At 42.3% G+C, this 14022-nt stretch overlaps 1 protein-coding gene and 1 long non-coding RNA gene across 4 annotated transcripts in view; one reads left to right on the top strand and one right to left on the bottom strand.

The window, feature by feature from the left end:
* Nucleotides 1-12827, bottom strand: part of KIF26B (kinesin family member 26B) — a 404391-nt gene extending 391564 nt beyond the window's left edge. For 2 of the 3 annotated variants that reach the window (XM_037895351.2, XM_043543371.1), the window contains exons 1-2: nucleotides 12690-12827; nucleotides 11591-12022 (exon numbers count right to left, since the gene is read on the bottom strand). In XM_037895351.2, coding sequence (XP_037751279.1) covers nucleotides 11591-12022; nucleotides 12690-12752 — 495 coding nt within the window. In that variant the 5' untranslated portion in view covers nucleotides 12753-12827. Of the gene's footprint in view, nucleotides 1-11416; nucleotides 11558-11590; nucleotides 12023-12689 lie in introns of those variants that run through there. The other variant, XM_043543373.1, reaches the window with a different exon arrangement.
* Nucleotides 11823-13767, top strand: LOC122465134. The gene is made up of 2 exons (XR_006289729.1): nucleotides 11823-11962; nucleotides 12740-13767. It is a non-coding gene; the product is annotated as an uncharacterized LOC122465134 (long non-coding RNA).
* Nucleotides 13768-14022: the final 255 nt, after the last annotated feature.

The raw sequence follows: 14022 nt of genomic DNA, 5'->3' as shown, positions 1-14022 counted from the left end.
ACGTTTTTTCATGGCCGTGAATTTGGTAGGGCCTACTCATGATTTAGGTGACCAATCTCACACTACAAAGGGTGAAATATAAATAGCAAATACTAACTTATGAGGATATGATGAATAATTCACGAGCAATCCACAAGCTGAAATATGTTTGTATAAACCATCGTGTACTTTTGAATATGTAAAAGCAAATTCCATTTGAAGATAATTTGTAAACCAATAAATAAATTAGTTGAATAAATTGTTAACTGCCAAGCAAGCTGTAGTGATGAGAACAAAAAACGAACAGACTCCTGTGCACCTCAAACCCTAGTATTTGTGATCTCTGTGATCACAGTCTGCTACTGCCAGTGTGACACTTCCCGCAGCCATGCTTTCATGCCTGCAGTTAATAGTTGAATTAACAGAGTTTGGTGGAATCTTTTTGAAGGACAGACCCCTTGGAGTTACAGACCTTGAACAATCATTTAGCCAAATAGACACAGCACAGGCTTTATTTACTGTTAGCCAATTCCTTCTGACTTCAGTGGAAGAAAGATGAATGGGATTCAGCTCGATGTTTAGTTATAAAGGAAGCCAACCACCTCAAACAGGCAATACAAAAGTCTTACCCAAAACAACGTACAGTAGTCATTTAAGTGATTCCAGAGCAGTCAGCCTTGTTCTGTGGAGAGAGAACTTCTGTTTCAATCATGGACCGTGGGCTAAGTCTACAGAGTTTGGACCATCCTCCTAACTCTTCAGCAGAACTCCCACTGATAAACAATGCAAGGTCTGCACAAGAATCAAGAACAGAATGCTACTTTTGTGTCGTAGCTAAGTTTTTAGTTAGTAAAATTACTGTTGCATTCTGCATCACTCAGCAGGGAAAAAAAATGATTCAGGGGCCTTTTAGGATTGAAATCATGGTGTTTTTCCCCCAGGAAGTATACTACTATTGTGAGAGTACCCTGTTCTACAGTAAGAGGCCATTTTGGCTCCAGCAGGAGCTCTTTTAATGACCTGAAAATCAAAAAGGAAAACTACGAAAAGTTGAAATAGACAAATTACTAAGGATGGGTACAAAAGAATAGCACAAGCACGAAGGGACAAAAATCAATAAGCTTAAGGCACAAAATGAGTTACACCTATTAGCAAGGGGACATAAAAGGCAATAAGAAGAAGTTCTATAAATACATTAGGAGCAAGAGAAAGACAAAGGAAAGTATGCCCACTAATGAGTGGGGAAGGAGAACTAATAATGGATTACATCAATATGGCTCAGGTGTTTAATGGCTGTATTGCTTCAGTATTCACTAAAAAGATCATTTGTTACCAGATATTTACCACCACCAATATTAACTACAAGAGGAAAGGAACGCAAGCCAAAACAGGGAAAGAACAGCTTAAAGACTATTTAGATAAGTCAGATGTATTCATATCAGCATGTCCTGATAAAATTAATAGTAGGATACTTAAGGAATGATCTGAAACAATCTTGGAACTGTTACCACAGAACTCATGGAGGGGCAAGGTCCAACTGAACTTGAGAATGACAAACATAGTACCTATCTTTAAAAACAGGAATAAAGAGGAGCTGGAAAGTTATAGACCAGTCAGCTAACTATGACACCTGGAAAGATACTGGAACATCTTATTAAACCATCAATTTTAAGCATCTAGAGATAATAGGATAATAAGTAACAGCCAACATGGATTTGTCAAGAACAAATCATAACAAACCAACCTAATTTCCTTCTTTGGCCGGGTTACCGGCCTAATAAATAAGGGGGAAGTAGAAGATGTGATATATTTTGATTTTAGTAAGATTTTGATAGTTGTACGTGACATTTTCATAAGCAAACTAGATGGAACTACTATAAGGTGGGTACATGACTGGTTGAAACACAGTACACAAAAAGTAGTTAATGATGATTCGGTCAAACTGGGTGGATGTATCTAGAGGGTTCCCCACAGAGGTCTCCCCTTGGTCTAGTACTGTACAACATTTTCATTAATTACTTGAATAATTTGCAATGACACCAGGTTGGGAGGGGCTACTAGCGCTTTGGAAGACAGGAATAAAATTCAAAACAACCTTGACAAACTGGAGAAATTGGTCTCACGACAAGATGAAATTCAATAGAGACAGCTGCAAAGTATTACACATAGGAAGGGGGAAAAAGTCAAATGTGAAACAGCTAGCTAGGCTAAAGAGGAATTGGCGGTTATAGTGGATCACGAATGGTATATGAGTCAACAATGTGATGCAGTTGCAAAAGGGCTAATAGCATTCCAGAATGTACTAACATGAGTGTCATATGTAAGTGGCAAATGCTGTTCTTCTTAGCACTGATGAGGCCTCAGCTGGAGTACTGTGCCTAATTCTGGGTGCCACTTTTAGGAAAGATGTGACCAAATTGAAAAGAATCCTGAACAGAGGTACATATATGATAAAAGGTTTAGGAAACCTGAACTATAAGGAAAGATTAAAAAACTAGACATGTTTAGTCTTGAGAAAAGATGACAGAGGGAGGAACCTGATAACAGTCTTCAAATGTTTAAGGGCAGTTATAAAGAGGATGGTGATCAAGTGTTCTTCAAGTCCACTGAGGGTAGGAACAGTAGTAATTGGTTTAGTCTGCAGTAAGGGAGATTTAAGTTAGATATTAGGAAATCCTTATAAGAATAGTTCAGCGCTGGAATAGGCTTCCAAGGGAGGTTTTTAAGAACAGATTAGGCAAACACCTGTCTACGTATACTTGGTCCTACCTCAGCACAGGAGGCTAGTCTAGATGACACCTTGAGGTCCCTTCCAGCCCTATATTTCTATGATTGTCACAGACAATCAAGATGGAAATATTAATCAGGGGAAGATATTAGAACTGCAAACAGCTGTTCATTTGAACCACAGTTTTGAACTAATCAACACATTTTAACAACCCACTATAAAGTGATACAATTTCAAAAGACCAAACTAAACAAAAGTTAAATGTACCATTGCTGCAGTGGTAAATGGCTTTTTTAACATAATACTTTTCACATTTTGTAATCGTTATAAAACATGAACTGAATTATGACTCCAGGACAAAAGGGGGGGGCGGGGATCAGAAAACCAAACTGAGTCTTGGATTTACTGTCCAATAACTTTATATTATTGATAGCAGTGTTTGCCTCAAAATTCTACTGGGTCAAGTAGTTAAATAAAAATAGAACCAAGGTTCTAAATTAGTTACACCTTATATACATTTAACGATCCCTTTTGTCAAGGGATACAATAGGTGAAATCTGGCTTTTTTCAAATTGCAGTTGCATTTACATAGATGTTCAAGTCAAGCATGTTAGTCTAAACGTTTTAGCCGTTCAATAGCTGAGGGAATGGCACTGTGCAAGTCCATGAGGGAGCAGAACAGCCCCATGCATATGATCTTCCTCTCCTAACTGGGCACAGCAGGAAGGGGAGAGTCACAAAGGCCCCACTTCTAGGCATTTGCACACATCTGACCACTTTACTTCTAAGCAATTTAGCTTTGCCTACAGTTGGTATGGAAGGGCAAAACCAGGAGGCTGGACTGCTGGATATGCTTCGGCTATGTTTGAAGTTGGTTGGTTCTTTGTTTTTGAAGTCAATGGTAAAGCTCCTATTTACTTCAGTGGCGTGAGAATTCATCCCTGGCACAAGTCCATTGATTTCAATGGCATTAACAAGGTATACATTTGGACAAGAATTTTTTCAGAGGACCTGGATCAGCGTTCATGTCACACTCCCCATCAGTACCTGGCCCAGGGAACCTAATGATCCAACTAGCAGACCAAATTTGAGGATGAATCCTGGTCATATGCCACCTGAGGCATATTGCACATGTGGAAAAAATACTTCTTAGCATACTACTTCAGTGATATAATAAGTTCCTAGCAATATTTGACATATTAGACCAAGAAGCCCACACTAAGAATTTTCAAAATTCAGTACTATTTGTTTAAGGATCTGTTAGCAGCCTCTACATTAGATTTTTTGCACTGTTGATATGATGGTGTCCTACTGGGAGAAGCCCCGTCAGACAGTTAGCTATTCACCAATGGGATACGTCCTTATGGCTCATCTGATGCCCCCTCCTTCGGTTGCTCACCCTGTGGCGGGATGGGGTCTCTCGCTCTCTCTCTGGACTTGACTGCTCACTCTTCCTAACTCAAGGAGCTCCCTCTTCGTGGCTTGGCCCTCTGGTCAGGTCACTGTAATTTTCCCCTTTTGGGGTGTCAAAGTCCCTCTGGACAAACTGCCTCAGGCAGTTTTCAGCTCCACTGCCCAGACTGTGCCACTTTTCCAGTGGCTGGTAGGGGAAGCTATGCCCTCCCACTGCTCCAGGTCCCAGTCCAGGGATGATATGTCTAGCAAACAGTCTCAGACTCTGTTGCTGTTTCCCTGGGCTCTTTCCTACTTTTCCTTATCTTCTGGCCCACCCCTGGAGCTTCCTCTGCTCCCTGTGGCTACTTCACACCCTTTGCTCCCTCCCCCTCCCCCTCAGTTCTTGCCAGGGTCTATAGTCCCATGCATGATCCCAGGGCTTACTCCCTCCTAGGACTCCTCTTTGTTTCTTGCCAATTCCCCACCTCAAGAATGTGACTGCAGAGTTCTTCCTACCGCACCCTCTTACCACCAACTTCCTCTCCTTATGCTTAGTCCAGCTCCTCCCCCAGTTGGGCTTCATCAGCCATTAGACCTTATCAGCCCTGATTCTTCTCTAGGGCCTTGTGTGGATAGAAGCTGCCTCACAGCCCCACAAAAGAGATAGACTGAAAGCATATACAATACTAAAGAGATAGATCTGAAGGAAAAACATTGCGCGTAAATGAATGCCAGTTTTATCTGGAATAACTTGTTCTCTACAGCATCTGCACACAGACAATTGCTGTGGAGTTGTCTGGTTACAGGTCTTTCTTTCACATGTCAGCTAAATGAAAAATCCTAACAACAATCAGCAATATTAGTCAAATTATGCTCAGTTATGTTTTTGTAACACCACTTAAAATCAATGATGTTTCATGGGAGAAATTGTGATCAAAGTTTGGCACCTATGGTCTTGGAGGATTTGGTCCCATAAACTACTGAATAGAGACATAACTATTAGTGTATTCGTCTGTGACTCAATCTAGCTCCAATATTATACATGCTATGTAAAAGAAAACTGCATGTTTCTTTCAGATGAGCACTCTAAAATTTCAAAAGAAAAATAAGCACCTCTGTGCACGGAAAAAATTAGAAATGTGACAATTAATTTAGCATCATCTTATAGAACTTCACACTTCTTGGAAAAGCAAAATGGCACCTTTTTGGTTTATTGGATTGTTGCTTTCCTAAATCGGGGCCATGTTGTAGTGTAAAGGCCTTAAGCATTTGCTTAACTTTACGTAGTAAGCTGCTTTCCTGAATAGAGATTCTTTTCTGAATAGAGACCTAAACAAATATGGACTGGAAACTGCCTATCCAAAACACGAAGTGTACTTGCAGTTCGTGATAGCATCTAACATATAAGTGAAGTGTCAGGAATGCCATGCACATGCTTTTTATGCCATGGCATGACACCTACATTGTGACATATTATAAACTAGCCGTGTGACATACCAGTCAAAATCATGTGTGACATGCCTCACAGTTCGGACATATGTACCATGTGCCACAAAAAGCAGCAACCCCTTTTACATAACAATGCAAAGCATGACAGTCAGGTATAGTGCAGAGATGGGCTGTCCAATTAAGTGTTTGGAAGCATCTCAATTTCTGATCTTAAAGGGCTCACTCATGATGTGGCTAAAGCTGTGCAAGCCTCTTTCAGCCCTAAATTCACAAATACTGTGATCTTTCTAATAATCCGCTGACATAAGCAAGCATCCCATTACATACTGATGGCCCACATTTGTAGTATGTGCTATTTTCACGAGTACTATCAAGGGAATTCATTATGGAACAGTCTTCCCAAAATAATACAGGAACAGAGTCCCAGTGTATCACACACAAAAAATTGCTACAAATGATTATACAGTATTCCCTTTTAGGAAGATAATCCAATGCATTTAGTTAAGAAAATTCCTTGGGAGCCCAGTATGTTCTCTGGGGCCTGTAAAAGACACCTTGAATTGACCAAAATACTCAAAATTCACCCTACATAAGGGGCTAGCTATACACTAAGCATTGACATGTTTCTGAATAATGGTTCTGCAAACCCATTTCACAGCTTGTGGAAGGGCAGAGTTTGGTCAACATTTTACTGCCTCTCCTCACTCACAGAAATTGACTGAATTTTTCATCTTATGCAATTTTTTCCCTCCAAAGGTCAGGCCATGGCCCTCTGGAGGTATTTTCTGTTCAGAAAGGGAAACAATCTCCAACCAATTGAATATAGAGATGGGCCTGGTCCAAATTTCGATTTCAGTCAATAACAGTAAGCCTCTTTTCAGAGTAGCAGCCGTGTTAGTCTGTATTCACAAAAAGAACAGGAGTACTTGTGGCACCTTAGAGACTAACAAATTTATTTGAGCATAAGCTTTCATGAGCTACAGCTCACTTCATTGGATGCATTCAGTGGAAAATACAGTGGGGAGATTTATATACATAGAGAACATGAAACAATGGGTGTAACCATACACACTGTAACGAAAGTGAAGCCTCTGTGATCCCATAGAGGTGACTGCAAAGCTAAGAACCTTGACAACTTCACAAGAAGGGATCTTCTTAAAATACAGTATTTTCACCTTTCCCCAAAGCAAAGTTGCCATATGAAAGTTTGGGCAAAATAATCATATCAACATTATCTCACATGCAGGAGTCTCAGAGTGAACTGTAGCCCAGGTGACCTCCGGCTGCTTTCAATGGCAAGTTGGCATGCATTTTTCATTGGTGAAGATATATTCCTAGGTCTGCTTTCTCCAGTATACATATCTAATCTGAACCATTCTGAGCAGCTGTAATTCCAGGGCACAGGAGGAAGAATGCGGGGACATCCTTATTTGCCAGGAGATATGCAACTGCAAAATGTGTTGCAGGTGACTTATACTAAATGTTTGGTATTATGACCTGTGATGCAATAGAAAAGAATGGTTGCTGTTGTCTAAACTTTAATGGAGTTAATGCCTCCAAATGCTGACAAATTACTGCCCCAGGCCATTTAAAAATCACATTTCTAATGCAATAATCCTACCTGCATTACAATGAGTTGGGATGAAATGATTAGGTGCCTGATATTTTTGCACAGTGAATTAAGTCACTGTACTGGCTGGCCGTGCTTGTTCACAAATTAAAGGTCTAGACAGAAATGAAATTCCATTATTCTGCCACTTACTAAGCTTCGAGGAAGGGTTCATTACTGTCTTGTCTCTACTGGGAAGGTTTCTAAAGTAGCTACAAGCTATCAGGAACCTATTTTTCCATTATATCAACTGCACAGCTTTTTTCATTATTAATATTATTAGTCAAGCCTTTGACTACTGAACACTTCTGAAATGGGAAAAGGCTAAATCAACAATACGTGAGCACAAGTGAGCAAAAGTTTCAGAAAAATGCAAGATGTAATTTTTTTCGCCCATAATCCACAGGACTTTTCACAGTCCTGGGCCTAAACCAGATCTATTTATCCACCACCCCGGAACTGTGGGTCATTCAGCTAAATGGACCAGGATACAAACCACTTAACAGATGGTGTTTTACAAAACTAACCTCTGTTTTGGCCACCTAATGTTTAGTTAATATGTTTCAGGTAGATAAGTGTAAGCACAGAAATTATTTCCAAATAGGATACATTTAAATTACCTCTTCCAGTAAAGCCCACATTTTGGATTTTGTTGAACCCCAGAACAAGATAACACTGGAAAGCCTGAGACTGTACTCTTGATCTGAATATTCATGTTATTTATACACACACACACACACACACAGAGCAGAATCTTTAGTTAACCTAGTTATTTTGTAATACATAATGTCTGTGTTCAGCATCATTGAAGTCAATGGGAATTTTGCCATTACACACAGCCAGGATTTCATCTCAAGTCTACAGTAAATATAAAGATATCACATCATACATGTTTATAGATACAGTTGAGTCTGATGCCCTTCTGAAGACATATTCCAAATGGGCCAGGTTCAGAAAAAGCTTAATGAACTCTTTTAAAGGAGAAAAGGATTAAGGAATAAAAACCTACCAATAGTCTTATTCATTTCTGAGACAGTCCCTATTGCTGTTCAAATGGCATACTTCATTAAAACTGCCTCTAAAATATACTGAATTCCTTTTAATATACAGCACAGTGTATAATTAATTACAACCTTCTAAGATCAGTTGTGTTAATCATATTCAACACATATGTGTTTCAGGGTACAGTTAAAGTAACTCATCTCATTCTCATAGTACTTAACCTGTTGAATGCAGATAGCTAGTTTGTGTACATAGTTTATATCTGTATCACCAGGGGAAAAGGGATTTGAGCTTTATGATGTCTGTTCCAGATGCCAACAGTGCAGCATTTAAATGGTTAAACTAAGGTAGAACTTCTGAAATTAGAACTAATCTTTCTGCCAAACAACAAAAACCCTAAATTTCCATCCTGTTGACATATTTAGAATGAATGTTTCTAGTTAAAGTTAAAGCTCCACACCTCAGTGCTAACAATGAGCTAGTCAGAGGCAGCCTTGTTCCACGTTAAGTATTGCTTTTTCTGTACCAATGTAACGCTTCACTGCATAGCTTCATACTCAGTCTGCTTACACAGCAATTAAGTGTGGTATTAGGCTAGATAGATATATGCAAACATTTTAAATTATATGATTACTCAGTCTGAAAGAATTTATATAGGTACAGGTTCAGATAAATCATTGCAGATTCTATTAATCTATATTGTGTATATGCCAAAATAAAGCTGCTAATGGATTATTATATTCATTACTACAATATCAACTACCCAAAGTTATATGCATTTTAAATACAATATAAATGAAAAATATGTTTTACTGACTATAGATATAATGCTTATGAAAGTTCCAGGCTACTTTCAGCAGCAGCAGCAAAACAAAAAACACTTCTAAGTCAGCTAGATCCATACAAGATGACTGATGCTTTTTAGATCCCCAATTTCATGATCCTCCCAATGTTTCATAGTTACAAATGGATGTTACTAATTAATCATATTATGGTGGACACTATGGATCCTGCAAGGCGCTCCTGAGAGATACTGAGAATCACCCTTTTGACCTGCTCCTGCTCCCACTGAATCAAATTGTCAATCACTCATTGAAATCAATGGGAGCAGAATTGATTCAATGGGAGCTGAGGGTGTTCAGCAACTTTCAGAACTCTAAGAACAGTAATACACTAGATCCATTTATGGGCCTGATCCTGAAAGTCTTACATGAGGAATCTTTACACAAATAACCCTAATAAAGTCAATGGAACTACTCACATTATGTTTATTATGGTAGTGCCTAGAGATTAACCAAGAATGGGGCCCCATTGTCCTAGGCAGCTACAAACAGAGTAGACAGTCTCTGTCGTGATTCTAAATCCTGCTTACATAGACAAGGTAGACAAAAGATAGGAGAAAGGGATACCCATACACACATACAAGCAGAGTGATGGTATGTAAATGGTATGTTAATTCCATAATTTGTTTGTTTATTTGTGAATGGAGGCATGCTAAATGGAAGGGGAAGAGAGAAGGGACATTAAGGAGGAGAGGGAGGAAGGATTACTCAACTGCATAAGGCTTGCAGGATCAGGCCTCTATAACACCATCATTAGCAGCTGGATTTTTGAGTGGACAATGCACAATGCTAAGGTAAGTGATTCCAGGGGATTTAATGCAGTTGGGAATGAAGGTAATGACTGCAGCCTTTACAGTGTTATAATAGAGAACCATACAAGAGTGCGGAAGAGTTTTTACCTCATACAATGAGATCTATCATTTAATACCTGACATTTTGTGATGGGCAGAAAACCCTACAGTTTACGATTTATCCACCCACTACTGTAAAATGTGATTCCCCTTCTTGTCTCAAAGCTCACATTGTGGCAATCACACGGGCAGTAATTCCAAAGCTGGCAAGTCATAGCTGTTGCATATCATGTAACCTGAAATTTTTAAATAAATTAATTCCAAGCACAGCTTCCTCAGGATTCAACAACAGTTATGAATATTTAAGTCAATTTAACCCTTTCAACATACTTTTTTTTTCTGCTCGTGAATAATTCAGCTTAAACAAACCAGCTATTGAGATGAGATTACTACTAGCCCTTTATTCTGTTGTTTGGGATCACACTGACTCCCTTTCAAAACACAAGGCATATAAATAAATAATGGTAAATACAATAACAGTACTAAAGACCCTTCCACAGCAATCAGCTCTTTTCCATGGTACTTCTTTATCGTAACCACTAATGAAAACTCTTTGAAGTGGAAGAGTAAATATTATCATTTGATAGTACTTGGGCCCAACAGTGCAAACACAATTGCATTGTGTTACATTCTGGGAGCTCTAGACCTATTCACAATACAGCACTTGCAGGGTTGCTATGGAGGAGTCCAGTGCTTACAATTCTGTTGGCACTCAATCAGCACAAGAGCTGCTGATCACTCTTTCAGGGCTGTTCACCTTAATCTTCATCTGCCATACAAGTGGAAAAACTACTGACTACAGAGGATGGCTTTAATAGGGCCACATTTTCCAATGCTGACCACCCACAATCAGAGCCAAAATACATCTCCCCTTTAGACACTTTTCAAAACTGCTCTGCAAGCAGCAGCTCCCAATATGACAACTGTGGCCAGATCCCTCATCTCTTTAAGAGAGCTCATTGTCCTTGTGGTTGACGTTGTAGCTGGGGACTCTAGAGACCTGGGTGCAATTGCTTGGTCTGCCACAGACTCCCCCTGTGAGTTTAGGTACTTCACTTTCTCCTCCTCAATTACCCATCTGTAAAATGGGGCTCCCAGGGATGCTATGAGAATAACTGTATTGATAATTAAAAGGTACTCAAGATACTACAGTGTTAAGGGCCAAGTAAGTACCTAATAGATCTGGGTGCTTGTTTGAAAGTCTGGCCCCTAGAGGGGAGGAGAGAAGGGGTATGAAGTGGGAGTGGGACCACAGATGCTCAGACACTTGCACCCTAGCCCATCCTCTGTTACCAAATACAGTAGGTACCTGGGGAATCAGAGTACAGAAATACCAGCAACGGAATGAAAGGGGGAGGCAAAGAAAGGCTTGAGGGACTGACTCAAAATGCCCAGAAGCCTTCCACACGTGCAAGGGCAGAGGAGAGGTTCCCACAGGGACAAAGCAAGAGGTGGGGGGCGCACTGGAGGGAAAGAAGAGCTAGGAAACGGGGAATAAAAACACGGTATTAAAAAGCCCAGCCCCACCCCACCCCACATGAGGGGTGACCCCGACTCCGACCTCCATCAATCCTGGCTGCGAGTCTGCTGGCGTCACGGGAGCCCCGCCGGCCTTGTGAATGGGGGTGGGAGCACGAGCCGTGGGGGCCCGGCTAAGGCCCCCGCCGGCCCTCAGAGCCCTGCGCCCCGTGGCGGGAGCCCAGCCCACGCCGCCCGCGCGCCCCGCCCCGCTCACCTTGCTGCTGAAGGGCCCCGGGATGAGCAGTTTCAGAGCCTGTCTCTTCAGCTCCACCAGGCGGGCGTTGCAGTTCTCGCACCAGACGCCGCTGCCGGAGCCCGGCGAGGAGCCGCCCCCGCTGCCGGAGCCCGGCGAGGAGCCGGAGCCGGAGCCGGAGCCCGGCGAGCCCGTGCCGAAGCCCGGCGAGCCCCCCAGCGAGCCCGGGGAGCTGCTGCCGATGCCCGGGGACGCAGGACCCGGCGAGCCGCTGAAGGAGCCCGGCGAGGAGGTGCCGGATCCGGGGGACGGGGTGCCGGACGAGCCCAGGGCGGAGCCGGCTCCCTCTGGGGCTGGGCGGCTCCCGGCCCGGGATTCCTCGTAAGCTTTCCGGTACCAGCTCTCGGGGGAGAAGGGGGCCGCGGGCTTGGTCGGGGAGCAGGGCTCGGTCACCTGGAGGAGGAGCAGAGGGGGAGGCAGCGAGTGAGGCGCGGGGCTGCGCGGGGCCGGCCAGCCGCCGTCGGGGACTGCGGCTGCTCGGCCGACCCCAGCCGCGAAGCGCCCCGCATGGTCTCCGGGCGGCCCCCTGAGAGCGGCGCGGGCAAAGCGGTAACGGCCTCGCTTCCGATCCCCACCCGCCAGAGCGGTGTCCGGCCCCACGCACTGCGGTGGCTCGGGGACGCCTTCCCGGGCAGGGGGTGTCAGAACACCCCGCACGTGTGACCGACAGAGAATCGGTCCCCACCGGTACCGGGCCGTGCAAAGCGAGGGCAGCTCCAGTCGCACACTGAGATGCAACCCGGGGCTGGGAAATTAAAAACAAAGTTACACAGGGAGGATGCGGAGGGCGAAAGTCTGCAACGATCGCAGGGGGAAAGGAACCCAGTGTACTTCATGCAATTATTTTTGAGCACATTGAATAGACCAAGTAATATACTCAGCCAGGTGAAGCTCTGAATGGGAACATGCAGCTTAATAAGGTTCATATGTTGGTGTCATTTGTTACAGGTCAGTTTACAGGGAAAGCTATAGCATGAGTCCTTGGGAAGGAGGGGGAATTAAAACCTTTAGCGCAGATGGATTTAAAAGATTCCCTGCATTTCATGTCTGGATAACTTACCCCGTATTTCCTGCTTCTGGTTGTGACTGCAATTCTCTCTTTATTTCCAGCCACTGAATTCATGATGATTTTATAAAACAAGAGAATGTCCTAAAAATTTCCCAGGTTACATCCAAAATAGAGAATTTTCCATCCAATAAGGTTCACCAGCTGGATAGATAGACTGTAAGCACTGCACCAAATTCAACCTTTTCCTCCAGAGAAAACACTGAGCCCAGAAGCACCATCAGTTTTCAGGCAAATGTTTTGGATTTTTTTTTTCTTCAAAACATCTTTTTCCTCATGATCTTCTCTCTCATTCACTTACACTTCTTGTTTTCACAGACACACCAGCATCCAGAGTATCAGCATTTTCCCCCACCAGACAGTACAGTTTTCCTCCACAAGTGAAATGAACAATCACATCCAAGGTAGCTTTAGGAAGGTATAAAGAGAGAGAAAGCCAGAGAGCTATGCTCTGCCTAGAAGCAGAGATTTCTCTCTCTGCTACTGGTGCTGTGGTAACTTGTTTCCTTCACTAAGGTTTGTAACTGAGTTAAAAGAAATCCTCCAAAAATATCAGGATCCAGTCTCTGGGAGGAGCTTCCGAGTCCCTTGCAGCCAATATCCTTCTGCCCATTTGTGCCTGACAGTTTTGTAAGGGAAAGGAAGACTCTGGCTATATAACACTCCTTGGTCAGTAGAGGAGCTGCAGAACGTTTGCAAGTGACGCCCCTGAAGGCTTTGAAAATACTGTCAAAGCTTCACTGCAGTTCTGTGCAATAGATTAGCTGCTGAGGAGGTTCCATTTTATTTTGCAGTGTTTCTTGATTGACATATGTGATTTTTTTTCTTCTTCTTAAAAACAAACAAAACCCCAACCACCTTGTTGCTTCCCTGCAGTTATTGATTAGTTGCTAATATCCAGGGCTTTAATGAACATGATTTTTGCAAGTGTTCCCAATATTGTATAAATAATCATGAAAGGAAAGCTGGTTGGAATGTTTGCCACATCTATAACAGTCACTAGAATCTCTTTGTCTGTGTTATTGTTTTGAATGTATTAATTAAACTTGCAATAAAGGGCAAGTTACAGTGACTTGTTAACAATCGAATCCCAAAGTCTAACTGTCACCCTCTCTCTCCCCCCACCCATTTCACAGAGGAAGGTTATTTTGCCCCCTGACCCCTATTTATTTCAAATCTTGAAGGCAGCACAAACATTTCTAATAAATCACTTGTTGGTTCCCACAGAAAACTAATGAAATTAAGAAACTAAGGCCCAGATTCTTATAGGTATTTAGGTTCCTCACTCCCACTGAAATCAAAGGGAGTGAGGTGCCTAAATACTTTC

The sequence above is a fragment of the Chelonia mydas genome, chromosome 3 (assembly GCF_015237465.2).
Source record: "Chelonia mydas isolate rCheMyd1 chromosome 3, rCheMyd1.pri.v2, whole genome shotgun sequence".
Taxonomy (NCBI): Eukaryota; Metazoa; Chordata; order Testudines; family Cheloniidae; genus Chelonia; species Chelonia mydas.
This window is presented reverse-complemented; position numbering and strand designations above follow the sequence as displayed.